General features: G+C 38.5%; 2 protein-coding genes across 2 annotated transcripts in view; one reads left to right on the forward strand and one right to left on the reverse strand.

Moving 5' to 3' along the window:
* The first annotated feature begins 3,193 nt into the window (after positions 1-3,193).
* On the forward strand, positions 3,194-9,663 carry mrpl45 (mitochondrial ribosomal protein L45). Its single transcript, XM_020639639.3, has 8 exons — positions 3,194-3,347; positions 4,499-4,694; positions 5,466-5,583; positions 5,738-5,836; positions 6,630-6,678; positions 6,781-6,930; positions 7,073-7,246; positions 9,190-9,663. Exons 1-8 carry the CDS (start codon positions 3,285-3,287, stop codon positions 9,286-9,288), a joined length of 948 nt encoding a protein of 315 aa, XP_020495295.1. The 5' UTR covers positions 3,194-3,284; the 3' UTR covers positions 9,289-9,663.
* A 233-nt stretch (positions 9,664-9,896) lies between these two features.
* gpr179 (G protein-coupled receptor 179) overlaps positions 9,897-25,206 on the reverse strand; it is a 29,634-nt gene continuing 14,324 nt past the window's right edge. The window contains exons 5-11 of the mRNA XM_065952281.1: positions 24,410-24,478; positions 20,668-20,777; positions 19,953-20,191; positions 19,469-19,607; positions 19,226-19,328; positions 17,417-17,626; positions 9,897-17,097 (exon numbers count right to left, since the gene is read on the reverse strand). Of these exons, the coding sequence (XP_065808353.1) occupies positions 13,720-17,097; positions 17,417-17,626; positions 19,226-19,328; positions 19,469-19,607; positions 19,953-20,191; positions 20,668-20,777; positions 24,410-24,478 (4,248 nt within the window). The 3' untranslated portion in view covers positions 9,897-13,719. The remainder of the gene's footprint in view (positions 17,098-17,416; positions 17,627-19,225; positions 19,329-19,468; positions 19,608-19,952; positions 20,192-20,667; positions 20,778-24,409; positions 24,479-25,206) is intronic.

A 25,206-nucleotide genomic window follows, 5' to 3' on the forward strand; every position in this document is an offset into this window, starting at 1 on the left:
GTGTGTCAGGAGAGGTCAAGAAGCCAACAGGCTTATACAAGAGACAAATAAATGAACTAAACAAATCGAATTACACAATTTCAAAATTAAATATAAACACATATATAGTAACCTATACACGTATTCATACACACACACTTAGACACATGCATACAATAGAAAGAATGAGAATGTTAACCCTCTATCAGCTAAATGAAACAGGCATCGATCTATTAAAAAGGGAGTGAAATGAGTGAGTTAATGGGAAAAAAAAGAAAATAAATATATTTTATATATGCAAAAGTTTGACCTCATGGATTAAATGTGAAGACAGTTATTTTTTATATTTCTTTTATTCACATGAAAATAAAACAGGAAGAACACGAACAATATTACATAAGTATGTGAGGGAGAAGCCCCATGAGGCGCTCATAGAATGGCATTTCCCAGGCAGAATAATAAGGAAATAATTATTGCAGTGAATGCACCATTTATCCACAATACCTATGCGTCTTGCAATGTTTAGGACATATAAAACAAGGATAGTATGCATGATAATAATACAGTACTAGGCAGCAAGGCACCACTAAATATTTATATATTGTACAAATATATAAAATCTTGTACCTGTGCCACACCCAGACACAACACAAACCTATTTCAAGGCGTTTACATGCAATCAACAGTGGTGATTACAGTCTAAAAACATGCAGCTGTACAGCTTAGAGCTTTCCATAAGAACAAGAAATAAAAGCAACAACAGGAAAAATTAAATACAATACATAATGGTCATAATATGTCAATGGATTAACATGACAAGATATAGGCTAAATACTATATATTGAATACTATCAGCTTATATAGGCAGTTTGAATGGAAATATTGATTAGTTAAAATTATTGATTTCAGATCTTTTTTAAACTCCTATGAAGACAAGTTCAAACTATTTGAAGGGAGAGAATTCCATAGATTGGTAAATTATACTTAACTGAGATTGGGAAGTCCTGTATAAGGGGGTCTAAGAAGAGAATAATTACACCTTGAGTAGTTATGGCATTTATATGAAAACATTTCTTAGAGTGCAGGAGGAAGAGTTCTTATTAAGGAGCTATGTACAAATAAGCCAATCTGGAAGTAGTTCACCTGATCCACCTGGAGGATGCCAAGTTGGTGAAGCTTAGCCCAGTTGGTGAAACAAAGGCTGAGAGGAATGTCTCTGATCAACTTTTAACTCTTTGTGCTCGTTTCTGAAGATAGTCTGTTCTGATGAGGAGAGGCCCAGGCTATAATACAATAACTGATATATGAATGTGCCATCGAGTAACATAAGAAAATGGCTACTTAAGTGTTAATCAAATGACATATTTGATTAATAATATCTTGGCCATTTTTGTGGTAATCAGAATCAGAATCAGAAATACTTCATTAATCCCAGAGGGAAATTTGATCATTACAGTTGCTCCAAAATATACAATATAGCAGTAGAAATATAGTAATAGAAATATTACTCAAATGGAATAGGAATGTAATTAAGATATCAATAATAGGTACAAGAAGTATTTACATGAATAAGAGTAAGATGGAATATATCCACACATTTTCAAGATTATTGTACTGTTTGTTTCAATATTGCACTTTGTTATCATGGACTTATTATTCATAATTATTATATTGCAGTTTTAATAAATAATGAGTTATGGTGGAGGTTACAGTTTTTCAGTTATTTTTTAAAATCTTTTTATTTATTTATTTTTTCAGGCTGAAATAGTCCAGGTTCTGACAGAGTCTTTGTCACTCAAAGGGAGGAGCTATAAAGTCTGATGGCAACAGGCAGGAATGACCTCCTGTGGCGTTCTGTGGTGCAAATATATAAAATATATTTATTTAAGTTTAGTAATAAATTTCCCTTTTTGATTATCAAAAGTAGGGAATTTTTAGTTCCTGATTCACACTCAATAACTGTTGGCGGTAATTCACATACATTGTTTGCCAACTGCCATAAAAAACTCAAGAAGCAAATCAAATAAAACAAGAAAAAGGTGTCTGTCAAATCCTGGATCCAGTCTCAGGGAAAGCAAGGTTTGGCAAGTATGTGGTTAATCTTCAGATCCGACAGATAGTCTGCATAGCGGATAATTTGTTTGTTATTACTTCTGAACTTTTGGCTATTGTATGGGCCATATGGTGGGTCGGGAGGTTAAACCTCCAAAGACTGTCATCTGTTCTGACTCTGCAGCTGCCTTGTTGGCATTGAAAGAGGGGTCATCAGAATCTTGCCCTGATTCGCTTCAGAAGATCCTGTACTGCTTACTTCAGGTTGAGAATTTGGGGTGTCATGTTGAGTTTTTATGGGTACCAGATCATTCAGGGATTGAGGGGAATACAATCTCTGATAAGCTTTCAATAGAGTCTCTCTTTAAACAGTCTATTGAGATGAATGTTCCTTTGGGGAAAGGTGAATGCTACAGTATTTGCAAAGAGAAGCTAGAATTTCTGTGGCAGAGAGAATGGGATGAAGAGAGAAAGGGTAGGCATTATTTCTCTCTGCAACCATCAGTAAAAAAGGAAGAGGCTAAAAATCTTGCAGAAAGGATGATGTGGTTTCAACTAGGCAGAGGTTAGGATATTTCGGTCTGGTCAGTTATTTAAAAGTAATTGTTAAACACCCTGATTGTCTGTGTCAGTGTGGACATGTGCAGTCCAATGTTGTTTTTGTGTGAAATAAATATAGGGCTGAAAAGCAATAGTTATTTAAGGAGCAGCCTAACCTGGGACTCTCGTCTTTCTCCATTACAGTAAGTCCATATTTATCTTTAAGTCCACATACACACTCCATATATCAGTTACAATCTTTCAATCTGTTAGGGGCACAGTTATGGGGTGCCGATTGTAAAAACGTTGTTATATATATATTTTAGATATATTTTCAATATTTAGTTAATATCTTTCACAATCTAAATGTTAAATCTAAATCTAAATGTTATATCTATATCTAAATGTTAAATCTAAATCTAAATGTTAAATCTATATCTAAATGTTAAATCTAAATCTAAATGTTAAATCTATATCTAAATGTTAAATCTATATCTAAATGTTAAATCTATATCTAAATGTTATATCTATATCTAAATGTTAAATCTAAATGTTATACGCAGTACTTACTGTAGACGCTACTCCTCTACTGTCATATGAAATGAGTTCAGTAGTACTTACCCCTCGACTGTGGAGGGCAGCGTTACACTCTACAGTGTAAAGCCTGCCGGAATATCATTAGGAGAAGAAGAAGAAGAAGAAATTCTGGCAAGATGGCGATGCCCGTGGGGAGGGCGCTGGTGGCTCTTCGCAGGGCAACATGTAGCAATTTTAAGGTAATACATTATTAAATAAAAGGGACATTTATACATTCAGAAATAACACATGATTAAGAAACAACACTATTATGTAGACTTTTTGAAACGCGTTATTCTGCACATATCCAATGCCGGGCTAACATAGCTAAGGTTAGCTTACAGTCAGGACACTACCCTCTGCATTGATGGGTTAACTCTACACTGAGGCAGTGAAACAAATTCATACTCTGATACTTTCTGACACCATGCTTTTTGAAACGTTTTGTTTTGTTTTGTTTTAATTGATGTTTTGTGAAAGAGGGGCAGATATTATAAGATTAATCTTCTTTCTGCTCCTTTTCATTCAAAATTCGAGATTTTATGTTTGTTTGTTTTTCTTAACTTTATTGTTTGTTTGAATGAAATAAAATTTACAAATAAAATAAAAAATATTCGTGCAATTTGGTATTTCCGATTTTAATGTAATACTAGTATTGTACAAGAGTTTAAAACACTGGTATCATTGGACGTGAGCCTATTTACGCAAGAATAACAAATTAAACTGATGACACGTAAATATTAATCAAGTATTTTCTCTCTCTTCTGCATTACAAGTTTTAATGAACTGAATCACAACATTGTGATTGTAAATAAGGTACATTGTGACTACTGAATTACTTGAACCTAACAGCCAGATTTTTGACTTCATTTCTCAATATGTTGGCGATGTACTTGGCTCTATGTTGACTTTATGAGTTTCTTATTTTTTCTCTGCTCTTTTATAATGAGGGGTCAAAATGATCTTCATTATTGTGCTATACCACAACTAAAATAAGATACGATATACCTTTTTAACCCAGAAGGAATTTCTGGTGGCAGGTTGGCAACATTACCAAAAAGAGTGCTACAAAATAGCTTCAAATTCAAGTGAAATAAAAAATCATGTTACATAAACTAGTATTATAAAATCTTAAGCGGATACGGGTGAAAGTCAAGGCTGTGTCTAAGTACATTAGCAAAGGCACTATTGTCTTGGCAGTTCAGACTGAGGCTTATACTACTGTCAGTAACTAACTTTATTGATCTTCTCTATGTAAGAAAATGGGCAGTCAGTCAATTAATTGAACTGTTTGATTGAGATATTTTGAAACCATGAAAAATAACAACTCTTTTTGTCCTTCTTCTCTCAGAATGCTGAGGCATCGCTCGATTTGAGGCATCCTGCCCCACTTTTCCACCAGGTCCGGACCAAGAAGCGGTACTTTATCCCTCCAGCGGTGCGGTCAAAGGGGAACAGTGAAGGGAACAATGAGGCCAAAGCCCGAGCAGCAGGCATTGTCTCGAGACAGGAGTACTTTGAGAGGCCCATCAATATCGCCTGCTCTGGTAATGATGAGTTTGTTTTGTTTCTCTGCCAGGTTTATGAAACTTTAGGGATGTTGTTTGATTTTTGTAGTTTATTTTGGTTACAGTTTAAAGACTGATGGTGTAATGAAACCTAGAGCCTAGTTTTGCATATTTTGGGGTCTTGTTGACGAAGAGATTCTAAAAGGTTTGTAATTATTATAGTAGATTTCTTCAGACAGCAGCCACAAAACCCCTTACAGTGGCTCAAATGTCTGGGACAAATGCTTCCAATCAAAGTAAGTTCACAAATCGAATGCATTGCTCCTTCAAGGCTCACCAGATTCCATTGACAAAAACGGTAATATTACTTCATAGAACATGAGGATAGTCTACTTTTGCCTTGATTAATTATTTTAGTGTTGTAATGGCTATTTTTGATTTAATGAAACATCTTACCCTTCAACAATATGGTTATCACTGTCATTTCTATAATGTCGTCAGACACTTGAACACAAAAATAATCTTGAGCCTGTCAGTTGCAAAAACTAGGAATTACTTTGCAGCCATTACAGCCTGCTTCCCTGCTGCTCGCTGAAGCAATCAACTGAGGAAATTGTTGGTACTTGAGTATTCATCTTTGAGCTGCATATCTGATTGGAGATGCACAAAAAAGTGCGTTCAGCTATTATCTTGATGTAGAAAGTGGTTTTTGAGTAATAGAAATACATTCGTCCTCAACTGTTAACAATAGAGCTGTTCTCAACAGCAAAGTGTGAAGGTATATTCTGACCTATCATTCATGTGTTCTAGCGGGAATATTCGACCCCTACATCCCCCCAGAGGGCGATGCTCGTCTTTCCAGTCTGTCTAAAGAAGGCCTGAAGCAACGGACTGAGCAGATACGACAGAGTGCTGCTTCACAGCTAGCGTAAGATTGTTTTCTGACTCCTAATGTTGTTCCCTTACTAAAAGAAAAGAGTTTGTTGTTGTGTCATTAAATTTAGGAAACGGCGTCACCTCCTTACTGCTGTTTCTTTGTACCAGGAAAGCTGAGTGTGTTTTTCTTAATGGGTTTGTTTCAGGATTCGAAAAATCAAAGAGCACGACTCAGAGTTCACCACAAAAGGTTTTGCCGTGAAAGCGCAAGAGATCTTCATCGAGGCTCACAACGCCCTGACACAGTAAGAAAGTGAACTCACCTCTCTCTGTCTTCTCTCAGCCAGCTGACACAGCTCAACTTAGCCTCATAGTCAGGAAGGGTTTACACTGAATATCAAAGTGAGACATTTCTTATAGAGGTGAGAGGAGGACTCATACTTCCTTTGGATCTACTCTAAAGTGGAAAAAATGCTTAACTTGCAGAAAACATCTCAAATCGACATTGCAGACACAAACACGACCTTAATAATGACAACTTCAATTCAAACTTGTAATGTTTCTCAAATACAAACATGGCTAATAATCTCACAATTATTTCTCTTTCTGCCAAAGCAAAATGTCTAAAGTGTGCATGAGGGGATTTAAGCATTAAAGTCAAAGTTCATATGTTGTACTAAAAAAACATAGCACTGCTGTGATTATCTTTGGCATGAGGCTGCATGTCTGAATCACAGCAGTGCGGACATTCAGTACATCACTCCCTCTCGTGATATTGCTTTTATAAAAAATGGATACGAGCAGCAAATGGTAGTAAAAATCTGGAAAAAGTAAATCTCTTCAACAGATATTTTTTCAACTTCACTAACTTGCCAAGCAACCCAAACATTCTGAGGTAGGAGAAAGAAAAAGATGAATGGAAATTAAGTGTTCAGGACTCCTGGCTGAGGTGGAAGTGATGCATATTGTGAAAAGTCCCAGTGATGTTGTTCTCCCATATCGTTGCTCATGTGATGCTTCTTGTCCAATATGTGCTTGGTTTAGTGTTGTATAATAAGTGTTAGAGGGAAAGATAAACATTTGTTGTTGTTTCTGCAGCTTCAACAAGGAGAACCTTCACTCCCTGGTGACAGAGCGATGTTATCCTGTGAGTTCTTCTTTTGAGCGTAGCTGAAGTTGTTACCTATTGGGTTTCATGAGATCATTTTTTTTTTTTACATTTTATCCTTCCCATTCCTGTGACATTCAGGAGATGACACGGGGGAACCGTTATAAAACTATCCGATGGAGGTTTGTAGAGTCCCTGGAGCCGCCCAAAGTAGTCCACGCCCGTTGCCCCGACATGGTCACCAAAGGAAACCTGTACGGCCAGGTGACAGTACGGATGCACTCCAAACAGGTACAACTCAAAAGTGAACAGAATCAAACAAGTAAAAAAAAATGTATATATATTTTCAACCTGGACTCTATGGGGTTCTATTAGGGGTGGTGGAGGATTTACATGACTGTATGGAGTTAATTTACATTTACTTGAACCTTAGACACTTGCCATCTACGACCGCTTCGGGAGGCTGATGTTGGGCAGCGAGGAGAACCTGAAGGACGTTTTGGAGTACCTGGTCATTGAACGACATCTCGTCAACCCTTACAGCCGTTGGAGGTTACACGGAAAGATAGTTCCTTCCTGGGCTCCTGCCAAAGACCCCATTATTCAGGTGACACTACTCTACACTGTCTCACAACAAAGTTTTTAAACATCTTTTAGTGAGATAAAGGAAGAGGTCCAAGCCCCATTTTCTGTCCAAAGGAAATGAAAAAACCTTTATTAAGTGGACAGTTCATACATCACTTGATTAAGATTAAGGTTGATGAGGTGTGTTTACAGTTTTATCAATCTCAATCAATCTTTATTTGTATAGCGCCAATTCACAACAATTCTTACCTCAAGCACGTAAAATACCTCACTGTTTGTTGTCTAATATTACAAAAGAGCAGGTAAAAGACCTTACTCAGTGCTATATTACAAAGAACCAACGTGTATTTCTTACTGTGGATGCTTTTACACTCCGCTGTGTGCAACCTTTGCTTGTCTCCTAAAACAGTTACGGTTTGGTTACAGTCCACTTGTACTGCAGTCCTTCATCATCTAGCTTTATCGACACTAATGGGGTCTTATACAACTGAACAATCATGTTCTGGAAAAAAAAAAAACTCCTTGAATGATGAACAAGCCATTTAAATACTTCTTCTTCAAGGTTCTCTAGTCCTCACAACATCAGATGGAAATAGAGGTTGACTGGCATTAAACCAATCAGTGCAAAACACAAAATATAATCCCCTTAAATCTGTGTGTCAGCCCCTGCTGTGTCTCAGACGAACTGGACAGATGGAGCAGTAATGTGGCCTGGAAGGTTTTTCTCACTCTTCTTTAAGAAATCTTACTAAGCATTATCGTCAGTTCTCTGTTTAAGTGTTATCATAATACCTGCTGGTGTCTAATTATTCTTAATTCGTGTCAGTTGTTTAGAAATTGTAGATTGAAAAAAGAAGTCGCCACTTTTTCTTTTCCTTTCTTACAATAGCACAGAAGTGAATATCAGAATATGTTTAACAACAACTTGCAGCACCTGCTAACCTAATGTAACGGATGTCTTAAAATCTCTGAGGTGTGACTCATTTTCTGCGCGGTTATTTTAGTCACCGCAACCTGTCGATTACAATCTGTCATGCCAACTGACAGATGAAGGCAGGACACCAGATGCAGTCCATCAAACTAAACAGGATTTAAGATTTCATAAAAAAAGAGCTTTTAGGGTTCTGGGACAGTAAACTTTGCTCTGTGGCTGCACAATTTATCGCAATGTCATCATTATTGCGAGCATTTGAATAAAAACATTGTTAAAGTCTGAATAAATAAATCTCAATGATTAAAAGAAATATATTTGATGTAAACAAGTAGCGCCTTCTCGCTTGGCATGCAGTGTACTTGTTGTTTGGAGGCCTGGGTTTTATGGCCATGCTTTTAAACCATTGGGATGCAGTCAGATGATTTCATGCTATCTTTGGGCTAACCTCAGATTAACTGATGCTAATTTAGTGGTGCAGAAATTATTTTTTGGATTAATTTGGCGTTTTGGAGGGACATGTTGCAAACACAGGAATTGAACAGCAGATAAACACAAACTGACTTATAGCTGATATGCACTCAGTTTTCCTGCTTCCAAAGACATGCCAGCAGGGCCTTCAGGTACCAGGATACATTATGTGTGAGCATCCTCAGCCTCCATCTGCTTCATTTCTACAGCTGTAAACTCTGGGTCTAATAAATAAATACATATCAGGCTCTGTCTGCCAAAACACATTTTAAGTGCTCCTTGGTAATAATTTTCTATGCATTAATTATTTTAGTATGCATTATGGCACTAGCAGCATAGTTACAATACTCGTTTGTGGTAATAGTGAAGGCATACTCAAGTAATTCCAAGCTGAAACAGAGTTCTTACAAACCAAAGACTTTTCCAAATTTCAGAATGTGTTCTTTGTGTCACTAGGGAGAAGGGACAAAAGCTTTTGAATTGACTTGAGAGATTTTTGGGGATTATATGTTGACTTCTATTTATTTTACTAAACTGTAATCTGCTCCTTTATCGCCCTCCAGACTGTCATGATTCCTGGTCCAGAACTGAAGCCAGGAGAAGAGTTTGACGCCCTCAGCTATCAAGTTCCCAAACCTGAGGCTATTCAGTGGAATAAATAGACCACCAGGTGGCGCTGCTGTTTACATCAAACCACAGTAGGACTTGGAGTCGCACAGTTAACATTTTGGCTGGGGCTGGTTAGTTTGTCTTTTTTGGCAGAAAACCATGCTTCCTTTGGAGTCTCTTGTTTGGTGTAAAAAGCTGCTGGCTGTGAAAACGCTGGAAGCAGCAGGTGAGTTTTAGAACGAACAAGCGACTGTCCATAAGCCAGTTAAGCTGTGTCTTTCACTGCAGCAGATACAACAGCACATAATGGAATAATAATTACAAATTCATGGCTTCAACTTATACCTTGTTTTACACATTTTTCTTTTTTCCATGAAGAATAACTTAATATTCATATAAATTAAATAAAGTGTACCGATCTCCAGAAATTGTGTGGTTTATTTTCTGATGAATATGTTGCATGTTGACCTCAGGAAATACAAAAATAAAAGGTCCCATCTGCTTCTCCTCACTGTAATACATGTCAGTGGATTTGTCTTATCTTCTAACTCTTTTGTAGAAGACATTGCATACTCACTTTAAAATATAGGCTGTATCTTTATGTAAACCAAGAAGATCTTTTACAACAATTTCATTTTCTTTAACATGAAGACATTTTACAATACGCTCATTCAAAAACACACAAACATGCAACAAAGCCACAATACTAGGTCACTCAACTCACAAAATAATTGGTGCTGTGTTTTAACAGTGACATGAGATCACCTAATGAAGCAACCTGGAGTCACTGTAGCTGAAATACTTAAAGTCAGACACCTGCTTGTATAGACCGATTGCTTGCATAGAAATGTGACTTCATTACACCAATAAAGAAAACTGTTAATACTGCTGGTTAATCACAATTTAAATTAATGACACACAATAATGCTTAAAGTTGCAATCTTCTTTTTCTGGCACTTAGAGTTATGGTAGATAACCTATAATAGTACCAGACACTAAAATTAAGGGTCCACATTATTAGCTTTTTACAAAAAATATCAACTTATCCATAAATTTATTAAATTAAAAGTGTCATCCACTGTTTCTGTAGTACTACAGACCATTTGCTTAACTTGCATTATTCACGCTCCAGCCATTTTGCTCTGACATACTGAGGGTGGGAAGTAAAATTATTTTTAAATATAACTTTGGATTAAATAACTTGTACTGCTGGTAACATTAGCTGCTGTCTTATGGTAGCTACTAGGTAATTAAATATATTGTTTTTAAAATGAAATATGGCTAGAAATCCATCTGGAATTGTACTATCAATTGTTTTTTCAGTTGCTAATACAAACCCAATTCCTAAAAGAAGGGACATGTGTAAACTGTAAATAAAAATAGAATGTTACGATTTGCACAACATTGAAACCCATATTTGATAACCTCATCAATGCTAACAGGCTAACTTTAGTGTCTAAAAAAAGATGATGTTGGTGAGTCCGTCACTTTATAAGGTCTCATCTTAATGTCTGTCCTTTGTCGTCTTATTACTGCCCCCTTCTGGACTGGAGATGTAGAGCAGTTACTTTTATTGCTTCTCCATATGTCGTTGGCCTGATTGGCATTATATTCTCAGGACTTCAGTCCGCGGTGAAAATGCTGACAACAATAGGCTACAGGAACCATTTAGTTCCAGGGACCTGTCGTGGAAAAAGGGGCTTTGGACCCCCCTAGCTAGCTACTCTTTCCCACTGGCTGACTACTCCATATGTCTGTGGAAAGCCCTGCACTCGGTTGCAGCAACTATGCGCAAGTCTAAACATAATCTAGTTGGAATGTAAGTTCTACCTTACGATGGAGTTTATACTCTATTTACATTTCAGGTGTTGCAACAGCTGAGATAGTTCCAACTTAGGCATGACTGAAATCATACACCTACAGTATCTCCTAGTAGGTGTAAAGTCCTCAGTTAAATACAGTTGTCATGGTGTATTGTTTTGAGGGGTGGGATAACTTTGAGGAAGAGGATGGCTAAAGGGTTGTACCGGCTGTTTAGTGTTGGTTGTGTGTTCCTAAGATTCATCCCTCAGAAATGCATGATGATTCTGATCTGTAATTCTGCTGTCATTTATCATGAATGAAGATACTTGTGTTTTAGTTGAAGATTTTACCATTCGATGTCCCTGTTGTTAATTTAAACAAGTTGTAGATTAAGGTTGCTTATCTGTTGTTATCACTTCATCAGATTTGAAATACATTTTCGTTTCTGTTTGTGGAATAACGGCAGTTAACTGAAGTTATTTGCAACCATAGACTCTTCAACTTGAGTTAGAACCTAACTAGTTTCAACAAAGGGTTTAATGCGGACACTGTAACTTAAGACAGAATTTATACTCAGCTGATGCAACTGGGCACAGATGTGCCAAACAGGGTCGCAGGGTGACAGGTCGAATCTGCAGGAAGGCCAGTTTACTACCCGGACTCTTGGGGACCCTGACCCCTACTATGGAGCCATGGTATTGGAATACATCCAGAATGTGGTTCGGCCTTCTCTGGAAAAGAAGTTGTCTATTTGAGAGCATGTGTTGCTCCAAAACCTGAAAACATGGTTCAGCATTAATGGTGCCTTCACATATTTGACTCTTCAGACCTCAGGACAGTTTTGTGCTTCGCCTTGGACAATCTTTAAGGAGCATTGATCCAGAGAAGACAGCAGTGTTTCTGGATCTGGCTTTCTCTTTGCATGGTACAGTTTCAGCTAGTGTTTGTGAATGCGGAGGTGAACTGCTGTCACAGATGATGGTTTTGGAAGTGTTTCTGAGCCCATGTCTGCTTTTACTGTAGGACTGACTGAGGGCCTGAGGCGGACATAGCCATCCAATATTGGTTTGAAGCTTTGTCCCCTGCATTGAGAGATTTTTTTCAGATACTCTGGATGTACTTTAGACCATGAAACTCCCAGATCTTCTGATATTTTGTGTTAAAACATTATTCTTAAAGTGTTGCACTTGTTCCTGACTCTGTCTTTCCCTCCCACTCTTTACTTCAGAAAGACATTGTGTCTCTGGGGTGCTCTTTTTATACCCAATCATCTTACTAACCTGTTGTCATTTAACCTTGTAAACCGTGAGATTTTCCATAAGGCATTTTTTAAAATGTCATAACTTTTCCAGGCTGCCACTGTCCCAACTTTTTTGAAATGTTCCACATTTGACATGTTGTCTTTGTGCTAGTTTCAATTAAATACAGAGATTCAATGTTTTGCAAATCATCACATTCTGTTTTTGAGGGGGACCCAATTTTTAAGGAACTAGGTGCTGACTTGATAGAGACTTTATGTATATGACTCATGTCTCATTTTCACTTATGTATGAAACTGGTGTCCAAATATCTGTAACACAAATGATGCTTCCTAGTGTTTTCCAATTGGACCTAGGGCCTCATCATAATAGCTCTCATTACAGTATATGGAACATTTACATAAATAAAGTTTGGGAAGGTCATGTGAGCTACAACCCAAACAATAACATTTTTGTTATTCTTTGCAATAACCATACATTCAAAGTTTTTCCAAAACATTTTAAAATCCAAATATCTACTTAAGTGAAACTGGTGTTCACATGAAAAGACATAGATATTACTTAAAAAATTCTTAGTTATTGTAGCCTTTACTCAATTATTAGGGGCAGCACTATAAAGCTGCAAGTCAGTATATGGTGATTTCTACATTTTGGCTTTTTTTTTTTTGAATGGCGGAATGTCATTGAATCAAAAATGAACATTTATCATTGGCCTTAAGTCATTAAGTTACTTTGAGAGGTATGCATAGTTCAATCAATCATTTTGGATTTGACTGCCATTGTGGTACCGATAGGACAGCTTCATACTTTCTTCAACACTTTCTTCTACTTTTAAAATATAATTTGCGCATAAGACTAACACTTGATATGTGGAGTATGCTTTTTTTTCTTTTAGAGTTCCACCTCTTAAGTCTTGGGTTATATTTTCTGATTGTGAGAACCATGGACATTGCAACATATTCACTCAAGTCAGGTCTAACATAGAGTACCTGCATGGTGAATTTGTGAATTGTCAACTTACATTATAAAAAGACAAACTTTTTTTGAATGAGGGGATAGACACAGGAAGAAAAGGGAGTCCATCTAAATGCCTTAGATGCCCTTCATCAGTCAAGAAATGCCTGTCTGTAGTACATTGCTGGATTAGTGGAGAACATAACCTTTCTGTCATGTGTGCTAATGTCCTCTCTCTTTGCACAGCTTATTGTCTCCATTCATCACAGCCCGGTTTCTGTCTTTGATTATTTCAAGTAACAACCTTTCCAGCAGCATGACCCTGCACTCTGACACCGATGTGAAGGTAAGGACTCTAAAATAAAGTTTCCATTGACCATTAACAGGGCACCAAGATAAGGTTTTATAAAATTAATATACCCCCGATTAAGTAGTAGGGCTCAAAAGTAAATGCTGGCTAGATTTATGTCACAGGTCAGGGGGGAATACAAAAGCCTCTGCAGCACATTCTGCATCGTCCTCTTCATCCTCCTCTGGAATATTCTCAGGCTCCCATGTAAAAACGTCTGAAGTATTGTCTGTGAATGAACCAGAACTGCTCCTGACCATCTCCCATGGACACAAAGCATCTCGCCGACCCAGGGCTAAGTTTTCTTTTGATCCATCTATCTGCTCTGTGCTGGTATCTGCTGGAGTGTCTTCTATACTGAGCCTTTCCTGGTTCTCTGTGACTTTGTCTTCTTCACTAATGAGATTCCCAGCCTTGTTTTCGGTCGACGTTGGAGGATCTTTAGATTCCCAGGGACATACCTCTGCTTCAGAGCTTTCTTGCTTTTTGACCATTCCTGGTTGTTCATTTTCCCATGGACATACATCTGCCTGAGAGCTGTCTTGCTTTTTGAGAACCTTTGGCTCATCAGTCTCCCATGGACAAACATCTGCTCGAGCACTATCTTGCTTTTTTAAAACTTTTGGCTCATCAGTCTCCCATGGACAAACATCTGCTCGAGCGCTATCTTGCTTTTTTAAAACTTTTGGCTCATCAGTGTCCCATGGACAAACATCTGCTCGAGCGCTATCTTGCTTTTTTAAAACTTTTGAATCATCTGTCTCCCATGGACAAACGTCTTCTTGAGCACTATCTCGCTTTCTGAGAACATTTTGGTCATCTGTATCCCACGGACAAACATCTACTCGAGAGCTGTCTTGCTTTTTAAAAACTTTTGGCGCTTCAGTTTCCCATGGACAAACATCTTTGCTTAAACTCTCTTGTTTTTGTGCAACTTTGGTGTCTTCTGTCTCCCACGGACAAACATCTACCCGAGAGCTGTCTTGCTTTCTTAGAACTTTTGGCGCTTCTGTTTCCCATGGGCAAACATCTTCCTGAGAATTCTTTTGGTGCTTCTGTGTCTCTGATGTATTTAATATTTCACTTTTGACTGCCCCAGCTTCCTCTGTATCCCATGGACAAACATTCACAAGAACTGTGTCTTGCCTTACATGACTCTCTGATGATATGGGGGCCTGTGATATACCTGAGTCTGGTTGGCCACTATCCCATGGACAAACATCTGCTAGTCTTTCCTTTCCTTGTGACTGTATCTTTGTTACTGCATTTTTTTCAGGGGCTTCTGTTTCCCATGGACAGATGTTTACTTTTTGGCTGTCTTTATCTTCAGATTGTATGGAAGCAGCTTTCAAAGGCAAGATGACTTTTTGTGAGTCTTCTGGTTTGTCTTGATGTCCAGATTCCCAGGGACAAATGTCTACCTTGATGGTCATTGGTGAAGTACAGTCTGTATTCGTTGGTTCTGTGCTCTCCTCTTCCCATGGACAAATGTTTTCCAATTTAGGGGGTTCAGGGAAATCCCATGGACAACTTTCTGTTGTCTTGATTACCTCTTTACTAACATGTAGTGCAGGTGATTGTGCTTGGTATTGTTGCTCATTACTTAAAATTTCATTCAGTGCACCAGGATAGACAACAGGTTTCACAACTTCTTGTCGCAGGGGCACTGCTAAGGATCCCTTGTTCATTAAAGGATTGAGGTTTTCATACACAACCTCAGTCTTGTCCTGAACTTCCCAAGGACAAACATTAGCATATTCATTATCTTGCTGTATGGAAGGTTTTGGAGCTCCAGCTGTCTCCCAGGGACATATGTCTGATGCACCTGTCAAAGACGGTTGTGTCTGTGAATCTTTGGACTTGTTAGTGTAATAAATAACAGGAATATCCTTTGATTCCCTAGGACACACGTCACCAAGACCACTTCCTTGTCTTCTAACATTCCCATGCTCTTGAGATTCCCATGGACATACATTAGAAGGTTCAGATACCTGCGTTTCCCAAGGGCAGACATCTCCTTTGATGCTCTGCTGCTTTTTTGGTCCCTCTCCAGCAGCCTCCCATGGACATACATCAGCATGGGAAACATTACGAACAGGTGTGATCCGATTACTTCCTCTTCTGTGAGTTGAAGGAGTTCTACAGCTGCTGGAAGTTTCCCAAGAACTTACACTACTACGTTTACTGTTCTGCCTTGATAAAAACACATTTTCGTAATTGCCATCTTTTTGCATATCATCCATGTCCCAAGGGTAGACAGCAGATTTCACAATCACAAGCCTTCTTGGACTTCTGTCGGAAGAATCCCCAGATGACAGTCTAATGGCATTTTGCTTGACAAGGCATGGTTTTCCGTCTCCTGTTGTCATACTTCTTTTTTGCAGGCACTTCTTTTCTGTGCTTGGACGTCTACTAGTTGTTCCTGATCTTGGTGTAGTGGAAGTACTTTCCTGGCTTTTTTGTGAGACAGAATCCTCTTTGTGTGGATCTCCATCCTTTCCAGCCTTGCTTCCGGCATCCATAGATCCAATAATGGATTTCACAGAGAGCCACTTATTGGTGGTGGTGCGGAAAGAGAATACACGTTGATCTTTTGTGACCTTTGGTCTTGGTGAGGCTGGTGCACTTGCAGACACAGAGAGCTGTTTCTTGATAGAATCAGTCACACATTGTAATCCCTTATCCTCTGAAGGGGTCTTTTCTACAGGTGGTACGTGGTCCCAGGGGCAGATAAATACCTCTGGAGATGCTGGCCCCTTTTCTGCACTATCTTGAGAGTTAGCGTAGGTGACATGTTTCTGGTTCTTGACTTCTGTTTCTTCTTGCTCCACCTCCCAAGGACAGACCTGAGCCTTGTCAAATGACTCTGACTGAAGAGCACTCCTTGTCTGGTCACCAATGGACATGCTCTGCCTGGATCGTGTCAGCACTGTGCTGGCTCTGTTAACCTTGGGCATGTTCTCCATAGAATGAGTTGTAGTGGAGGTTAGACTCCAGGATTTATGAAGCCTGGTGTGATCAGGATGCAGGAGATTGGTGTCAATTGTCAGATTTTGGGCACTGGCTGACTTACAAACCCCCGGGGGAATATCCAGGGAGTCGGTATCGGAACGCCGGGAAAATCTCCTCACAGAATTGTTGTCTAACATGGAGTCTCGCCATGAAGTGTTTCTATCCCTGACATAGTGGTGATCACTTTGGGATTTGTGCAAGGATGGTGATGGTGATTTAATTGAACTTCTGTAACTAATACTAACAGTATCTGGGGCCCTCCTGAAAGAGTCAGACTGAGTCACCTTTCTACTGTGGAAGGATCCATCTTTCTCCTCGCGGCTACACTGCCGACTCACAGTTTCTGGGATCTCAGCAATGCGTCTAATAATGGATCTCCCCAATGCACATCGAGAACTCCGCTTCTTTGATAGATGAGGGTTGTTTGCTGTCATCTTCTTGGTCTTGTTGACTTCTAACTGGGCATATAACTTCTTCAGCTCATCCTGGTATATATGAAGAAGGGAGGGAATTGATGAAAAGATGGAGGAAATGGTAGAAGAGATGGAAAGATGGGGATAATATCAAATCAGAGGAAAAGTAAGGCAGGTTTTCATTTAAAGACAGAGTTTAGGAAGAGAGAAGGATAAATGGTGGAGAGAAGATATAAAGAACAACATAATCATTTGACTGATTATTTAATTTCATTTATATTTATGATTTTAAATTATAATATGTTTAAGATTAATTTAATGGAGTCTTCATGTCTTTATTAATATAATTAAGGGACATTTATACTTCCAATTTAAATGTGACCTTTGGGACTTCATCCACCTTTTGTAAATCATGTCCCAATGAAAAGTGATAGCATCGTTCTGAGGAGTTTACCCTAAAGTCCTCTGGGTCCACACTGGGTTCACTCCAAGCGGAGTGAAAGCTGCTGTTGAGGTAGGAGCCAGACCGCCGTAAGTCCACTTCATCTTCATAAACCTCTGCTGCAATCTCCGCTCTCCCAGGTTTGGACACATAAAGGAACTGTGGACACACAGGTATAGCATGTTATCATTTTACATAGGGCAAACCCATAGGTAAGATGCACAATATATGATGCTCTGGGCAGTTGGTTCCAAAACGTAAGCCCAACAATTTAACCAAGTCTTTTAATAATGATATATCTTTCTTTACACAACGTAGGTGCTTAACCCTCACTACTGATACAATTTAATTATTTTGTAATTTCATTCTTTAATGTGCTGGAACCTTCTTAGTCACTTCCTCATCTAAGCTACATATGTCATTTATTTGGTTTATATATTTTCTTTCCTTTGTCACGTTGATTTTGTCTTTATTGTTGTTTTAGCTGGGGACATTGGTTATCATCCCCCTGCATTACCCTGTCAAATTTTATTTATCCTTCTCCTAGCCCTTTTTCTACTCAAAGAAATCAAAAATCTTCTTTCAATATTAAACACACTGTCATATAATCATCCAAAAAAAGTGGATAAAGACTTGACTTTCCAACACCCCAACACAAGCCCACCCGTAGAAATGTTTAGGCCCCTGAAAGGTCCAAGGACCCTTCCCAAATATGAAACAAACAAAAGCACCCTTCAGGACAGGGAATTAACTTTTTGTCAATGTACATACTGCATATTACTGAAGTATTGTACATAAAATATCTACTTTAGTTTTCTATACTGAGCAGAAAACTGAGAATTTGGGTTCAAAATTAAAATTGGTAATATTAAGGGTGAGTTAATTTTTGTGGCCTCCATGGCCCCCCAAAAGATTACCTTACCCCCTCAATATAATAAATGTAAGCATGTTACACAAAAATGTAAATATAAGCTTGTTGACCCTTGCCAATTTATGTTATAAACGCCTCATAAATAATAAGAACAAAGAATAGAGAAAAAAATCTTTATACGTTCTAGTCCACATACAACACTTGAATTCTTAGTAGATGCAAAGAAGAGGCAGTTGCTCTTTGGTAAGTTGACATGTCTGTTAATGTTGTCACCTAAAAAAATAACAAGCATAAGGACGTCATAAAGAGCCCATATTCTGCCCTTTTTGGGGTTCGTATATTTAATCTATGTAGCTACTTTTGTACGTTCACAATAGCTAAAGTCCGAAAAAAGTGTCTGTTTTCATGTACTGCTCCTCCTTGCTCCCTCTCCGCTCTGAGTCCGTCAGCTACACTCTGTTGAGCCCACACTGTTAGACCCCACGTGGGCCAAGTCTGCTCTGATTGGTCTGCCGATCCGCTCTGTCGTTATTGGTCAGTTGCTCAGCACGCGTCTCGGAAATTTCAACATGAGCTGCAGGGCTTGCCACAATGAGCCAATGGGCTTAGATCAGTGATCTCACACTGACAATGATGCCACACTGATAAATCTTTATCGAGGGGGGCTAGAACCGAGCGTTACATGTGGCTAATGCTACAGCTAACAGGAGGACGTTGGAGAAGCCGCGTTTCCGCAGACTTTGAATTTTTGCACATATATGTGCCTAAACATGCACAGGACACTTGGAAAACACACTAAAGCATAATATCGGCCCTTTAACAGGAGATCAAGGTCACTCATCTATCTCCGAATTTAACACTTTTTTTCCGACTTTGATATTTAGTACCTTGGGAATGAAGAGCAGCGCAAGTGTCACAGTGATGGTCACATGGGTGTGTGTGAAAGAGAGCAGCAACATCCAATCAGGATGGAGAGAGGGAAAGGTGAACCTGAGGGAGCCAGAATAAACAAAGCCATGTCATATAATTGCACTGTGTCTGTATAGAGTGTATGGAAACGCTGCTGAGACATATCTGGGTTTTTTAGTTGTCCTGCTTTAGAGATGTACAGACACACACTAGATGTTTACCTGAACAGGTGAAACATGGTGGAGAGAAGCAGCTCGTTGTGGATGGCAATGCCCATGTAGCGAGGCTCGTGGAAAGCTGAGGGGACCGGCCTGACAGCGGTCCACAGGGAGCTGCCCCAGCACAGGAACAGAAGCTCAGCTGAGGATGGGAGGAGATGCTGGTCAGTGATAACCGGTACACATCAACCATCGGTTTTGGTTTATAAATTTAGTAAAGCTGTTACTTAATACCTATTTTATACAACTTTATTTTTATTTTTTTGGCTCTACTGTACTGACATTTCTGGTATTCTCACATTTAGTATTATTGTATGTTGTATGTTATAGTCACAAAATAATTAACCTCGAAAACAATTTAAATTTCTTGTAGGCTAATTAGTTAGACTCTAAATTAGCTGCGCTGTTTTCTCTTTTCAAGTATAGTCTAATTGTCCCCTCAAAGTGTTCAGACTAATCCTCACCAGAGGTTACTGCTTACACTCACCCACAGCCATCATGTAGTCCCAGCGGTCCAGGTAACACAGGTTAAACCCCTGGCCTTCTGATGTGCTTGTTGTGATGAACACCGGGATGTTCCTGTCTCGGTTCTGCAGGACCCCAACTGTCCACGCACACAGGAACCAGCTGACTGCCATCAGCATCACTCCCAGAATCCTCAGTAGGTGGAGGCTGGACATGTAGGGAACTCTCTGGGCCGTGCGGGAGAGGAACACCTTTAGAACCCTGTAAGAGGCAAGAACCTATCCAATATTTGTCTACTGAACAAAAATAGAAAACTGTAACCATTTGAGAGCTTTACTTTGGAGGTGTTTGGACCTTGAAGAGAGAACATCTTTTGCTCAACATTACACCTGAAATGCACATGTCATTTTTCTTTTTCTATAATGGTAGAATTAGTTAACTACAATTAGTCTTAATTGAAAAACATTTAATGATTGGCCACGAAAGAGGTCTTCTCTTTACCAGGTTTATTTTGTAGAAGACAGAGACTGAGCTGGGACACACATGCAAACTTAGAGCAGGTGTTGTTTTACTTACTCCTCCCCTTCAAATCCTATCAAGTAAATCTGGACAAAATTAATCGAAGATCTAAAAATTACAACATCTAACTCAAGGTTCTGCAGTTTTTCAAATTCCTAAATATTGAGGATATGTTTGTATGTTATCTAAAATTATGAGAAACAAAATCGCTAACCTACCTGTACATTTTCAGAGTGACTGTGCCATAGACGATAGAGAAGCCGAGCATTCGGACCCAGCGGAGCAGGATACACCTGAATGTACTCGGCTTGAAGTACATGATGAAAACCTGCAGGGACACAGATCAGTGTGTTGTAGAAGCCCTAAAGAGCAAAAGTTATCCCAACATTTTGTGGTCATCAAAGAGTGTGTCGGGCAGTCAAATTTTGCTGTGTTCTTTGGTAAACTGCCCAAAAATAAACCACAATAACTCTGATATACAGCCGTCAATTATCTCCAAATCTCACATGTGTAATACAAGGACCAGCCTGTGCACATTCATTTTTCTATTTTTTCTTATAGTCACAGCACCACCCTCTGGAAACAGGAAGTCACGGCTCCTGAATGCAATTCTTTGTTGGCTATATCACACTTAAATTTGCTCAGGCACATCTGAACTCAGCCATGCTCTAAGTTGAAAGTCAAAAGTCTACATCAAATGATGTGGCTATGGTGATGTTTTGTTTGCCATGAAACATGAAGTAGTTTTTTCAGGGCCTTAAAACACCTGTACAGCCATTACATTTGTTAGGAAAAAGCCCTGTGATAAAAGGAAATGATTGTAATGAATTGTATTGGTGGGAGTGGCTTAATGACTCAGTGGCGCCGACGATAATTACAAAAAAATTCAGATCGCCCAGGATTTTGAACATTGGTAGGAACAACAATAAAGCCTTTTGGACCCATATCGCGAATTCAACAGGAAGACCGTTAATCTTTATTTCCACGTATCTGTTTAGTTAACTAACTACGTTAGCGGAGTGAAGAATAATGTTACGGTTCAATTCATAGTGATGTTCTCTCCCAATTGACTTTATGGTTTTCAATGTATAAGAACACCTGTTAAGCTAACAAACGTGCCTCAGAGATCTGTGAAACTTTTGTTCAGCAGCATTAGGCTTATCTCTCTCCATTTAATGTCACTTTAGGTCCACCAATCAGATTACTTCTCCGTCTATAAGCAAGACCCCGATCTGCCCTGAGTGCAGACCATCTCTGCTGATTAAAGCTGCCTGCTCTTAATGTTTACAGCACGTGGTCTCTGACTATGTTTTCACTCTGAGTACTGTGGTTTATCCTTTATGAGTGGTTTGAACACAATTATGTAAATTTGCGTTCACATTTTAGGCTTTAGCTGATGCTCTTATCTAGAGTGACAGAGAGCGACTGTCAGTGCGGGCCACGCTTTAATTCCTGGATTACAGTCATCTGCTTTGCCACTACAGACACCAAAGCACAAACTGTTGTTCAGTGTAACAGACTGTAAGTATATATAATATAACCCATATTTAACTCAAAGGTCATGCTTTAGAAAGAGGCAGCTCATATCTTGAAATGCGGATGAGATCTGTTAAGTGTCTGGTGGAATAGAGAAGGACTAAGCCATATGCAGCAATGCAGGGTCGGATTCACCATTTTATGACATTTTATGGCAGAGGCATGAAGTTTGCATACACAAACAAAATAATAAACAACATTTATTTATTTAGCTACTAACACAAAAAGGATCATATAGATGTTATATTTATGTGTATATTTTTTTTTTAACTTTAGTCACACTTTTTAAAGCTAACAGATGAATGCAAATGCAATGCATTGAAATGCAGCCTGTTGCAACACAGCCCAAATAATTGATTAACACACCTGCCTCTGACAGAGCAAATAGCCAATCATGGTTTAGGGTTTTTGAAGTGGTTCTGTTGATAAATGTAAGCTATTTGTACAATCATTGTCACTGTAGACCCAAGGAAAGTTGTGGTGGAGTGGATGGGGCTGGTTTTGGGGTCTGTGTTGTGTGTGTAGGATATATTATAATATGTGTATAAATTTGAAGGAACTTTTGGGGTGGTGCCAGGTGATGCCAATCAGATTTCAAGGTGGGTCCCTGCTAACCCTTGGGCAACTCAAAGGATCCTTCCCTGGTGAAGGTAAATGAAGGTAAAGGTAATAACAGCACTAGTTGAAGTGGTTGCAAAAGTTGTAATAGTTGGACTACTTACATTACTTTTTAGTTACTAATACCACATCTTATAAATACTATGTTACTGATGGTTGAGTTCATAAAAAAAACCAAAAGAATAAAATGAGCAATGTATTCGCAAAGAAATAAAAGCAAGCTGCTAATAACTGGTAACTGAAGCTGTCATTAATATTGTGGAGCAACAAGTGAAAGTAAGTTTCATTAAAGTACCCCAAATTTGAAAGAAAAGTACAGTGGTTCACTTAATGTACTGAGTATTATTTTATCACTAGATGTATTCAATTTTGACTACTTTATTTTTATATAGAATTTGCTAAAACCCACACACCTAAATTAAAGGTCTCTCAATCCAATATCTTCAAACCCATGCAACATGGGCTCTGTTTGTAGATCAAATGAACGGTCCTGATGAGAGCTATTCTTCTGGGACTTTCAAGACTACAGTCAGGTATGTGGGCTGCAATTTGTATTTTATTTATACCAAACAAACTCGCGTTTCGCCTGTAGCTTCCTAAAATTCGCCCAGCATACAGTAAAGTCATTTTCAGTGTGCCACAGATTTTTTTATCTATTTTTCATTGCATGTTCCTGCAACTGTACGCACCTGGGAATGTATAGGCTGTGCACGGGGTACACTGTTGGCTATTTAGATTAATGTATATACATATTTTAGCAGAATAACTACACAGATTTAAAATGTGTTCAAACTAGATAAACAAGTTCTTTTTAATTGTACAAACTCTCTTAACCATCAAAATAGGCAACTGAGTAGATGGAAATAGCCTTCTTACTTGGTTGGCTGAATCGCAATCGAGGTAAATTCGGGACAGAGTTATTACGGAGGGAAGGAGTTTCACAGGCACATCAAATATAACAGCGATTCACATAGAAATGAGTGGACTTCCAGTTGACTTGCCTCTGTACATATATGTAAATGTTTTACACAGTATGTAATCTATACAATCATGTCTGCTCTATTCCAAAACTTATTTTAGTTTATTCTACAAACGTTAGGAAATGATTTCCTTGGTTCAGGGAAAAAATAACAAGTTTATATTGAGGAATTCATGTCAATGGAGAATAAATATATGGCTTTACAATATAAATGTTCATTTTTGAAAAATGTCATTTTTATATCCTGAATGAAGAGATTATTTTACAATCTTTTAAAACCATTTTCTAGGTATTCACGGCTGCCATGACAAAATCTCATAAACATATTCGCACATCACATGTAAAACTTAATCAATGACCTGCAATGCAGTATTAACACACACACACACACACACACACACACACACACACACACACACACACACACACACACACACACACACTGAAACATCCAGAGTCAGCAGGAACAGTTTCAGTCGACCAACACTTTCACACAGATTGATAAAGAGTTACGTCAGACTTTGAACAGCTCTTTTATTTGGTAAATAATTAATTAATAATTATGTGTCTAAAGATTAATTGACAATTGTTATGAAAACTGCTTGCCCTGATCCCAACACACCCCACCCCAATTCCTCTTGAACACACACACACACACACACACACACACACACACACACACACACACACACACACACACACACACACACACACACACACACACGCCCTCAACCCACTAACCCTCCCACAAATGGTCCATTATAATATAATCCTTGGCGCTGTGCTGTGCAGTGATCTGTAAAGAGATTAATCTGTCAGACTCTCACCGGGAAGTAGAGGAGCAGAGACCCGAACAGGATCGTCTCCAGCAGCAAAAGGCCAGACGCTCGGATCCTCTAAGGGGGGGGGAAAAACAGAAAAGATAAAAAAAATCAATTTTGTTGTATTTTCACATCATGACCTATTTACTTGTTATTCTACACATCCGTTTACTTCTAACCCCAAGACAGCCTTCACATTGCTCTCTACAAACTCACCAAAATCCACCGCAATTATGCCTTGCAGAACACAGGAATTCCTTACTTTACACTGCCTGCATCAGTTCTTCGTGGTATGGAGTGACTTTTTTTGTTTTAAATAGCTTGCTCTAATTCAAAACAATAATTCAAACAAACTATAATCTTATACAAACACAAGTATACGTACAAGCCGTCAAATATATATATATATATATATATATATATATATATATATATATATATATAACTGCAAAGGATACTGAAGTAGGATTAAATAGGTTATTATGTAATAACATTTTTCAAAATAAAGTACAGTACTTCCATCCACTTAGTTATTGTTTTTGTCGCTGACAGTTTGAGAATGTTATTTTAACTAACAATACAGAAAGGAGCCCTACAGAGTATGACCCTTTTGAGAAAAAAAATAGCATTTTAACCAGTAGCAGCTGTTACATTGCTTTCTTCAAAGCGACCAGACAAAAAAATAGATGTAAAAAATGTTGTGTATTTCATGAACGTTTGAAAGATGAAAAGGTTAACGCAAGGAATTGGGTATTTTTTCTTCTCTACTTACCTAAAGGATGACCCAGTGTATCCTATGCTAA

This window comes from Labrus bergylta, chromosome 1, assembly GCF_963930695.1.
Source record: "Labrus bergylta chromosome 1, fLabBer1.1, whole genome shotgun sequence".
Taxonomy (NCBI): Eukaryota; Metazoa; Chordata; class Actinopteri; order Labriformes; family Labridae; genus Labrus; species Labrus bergylta.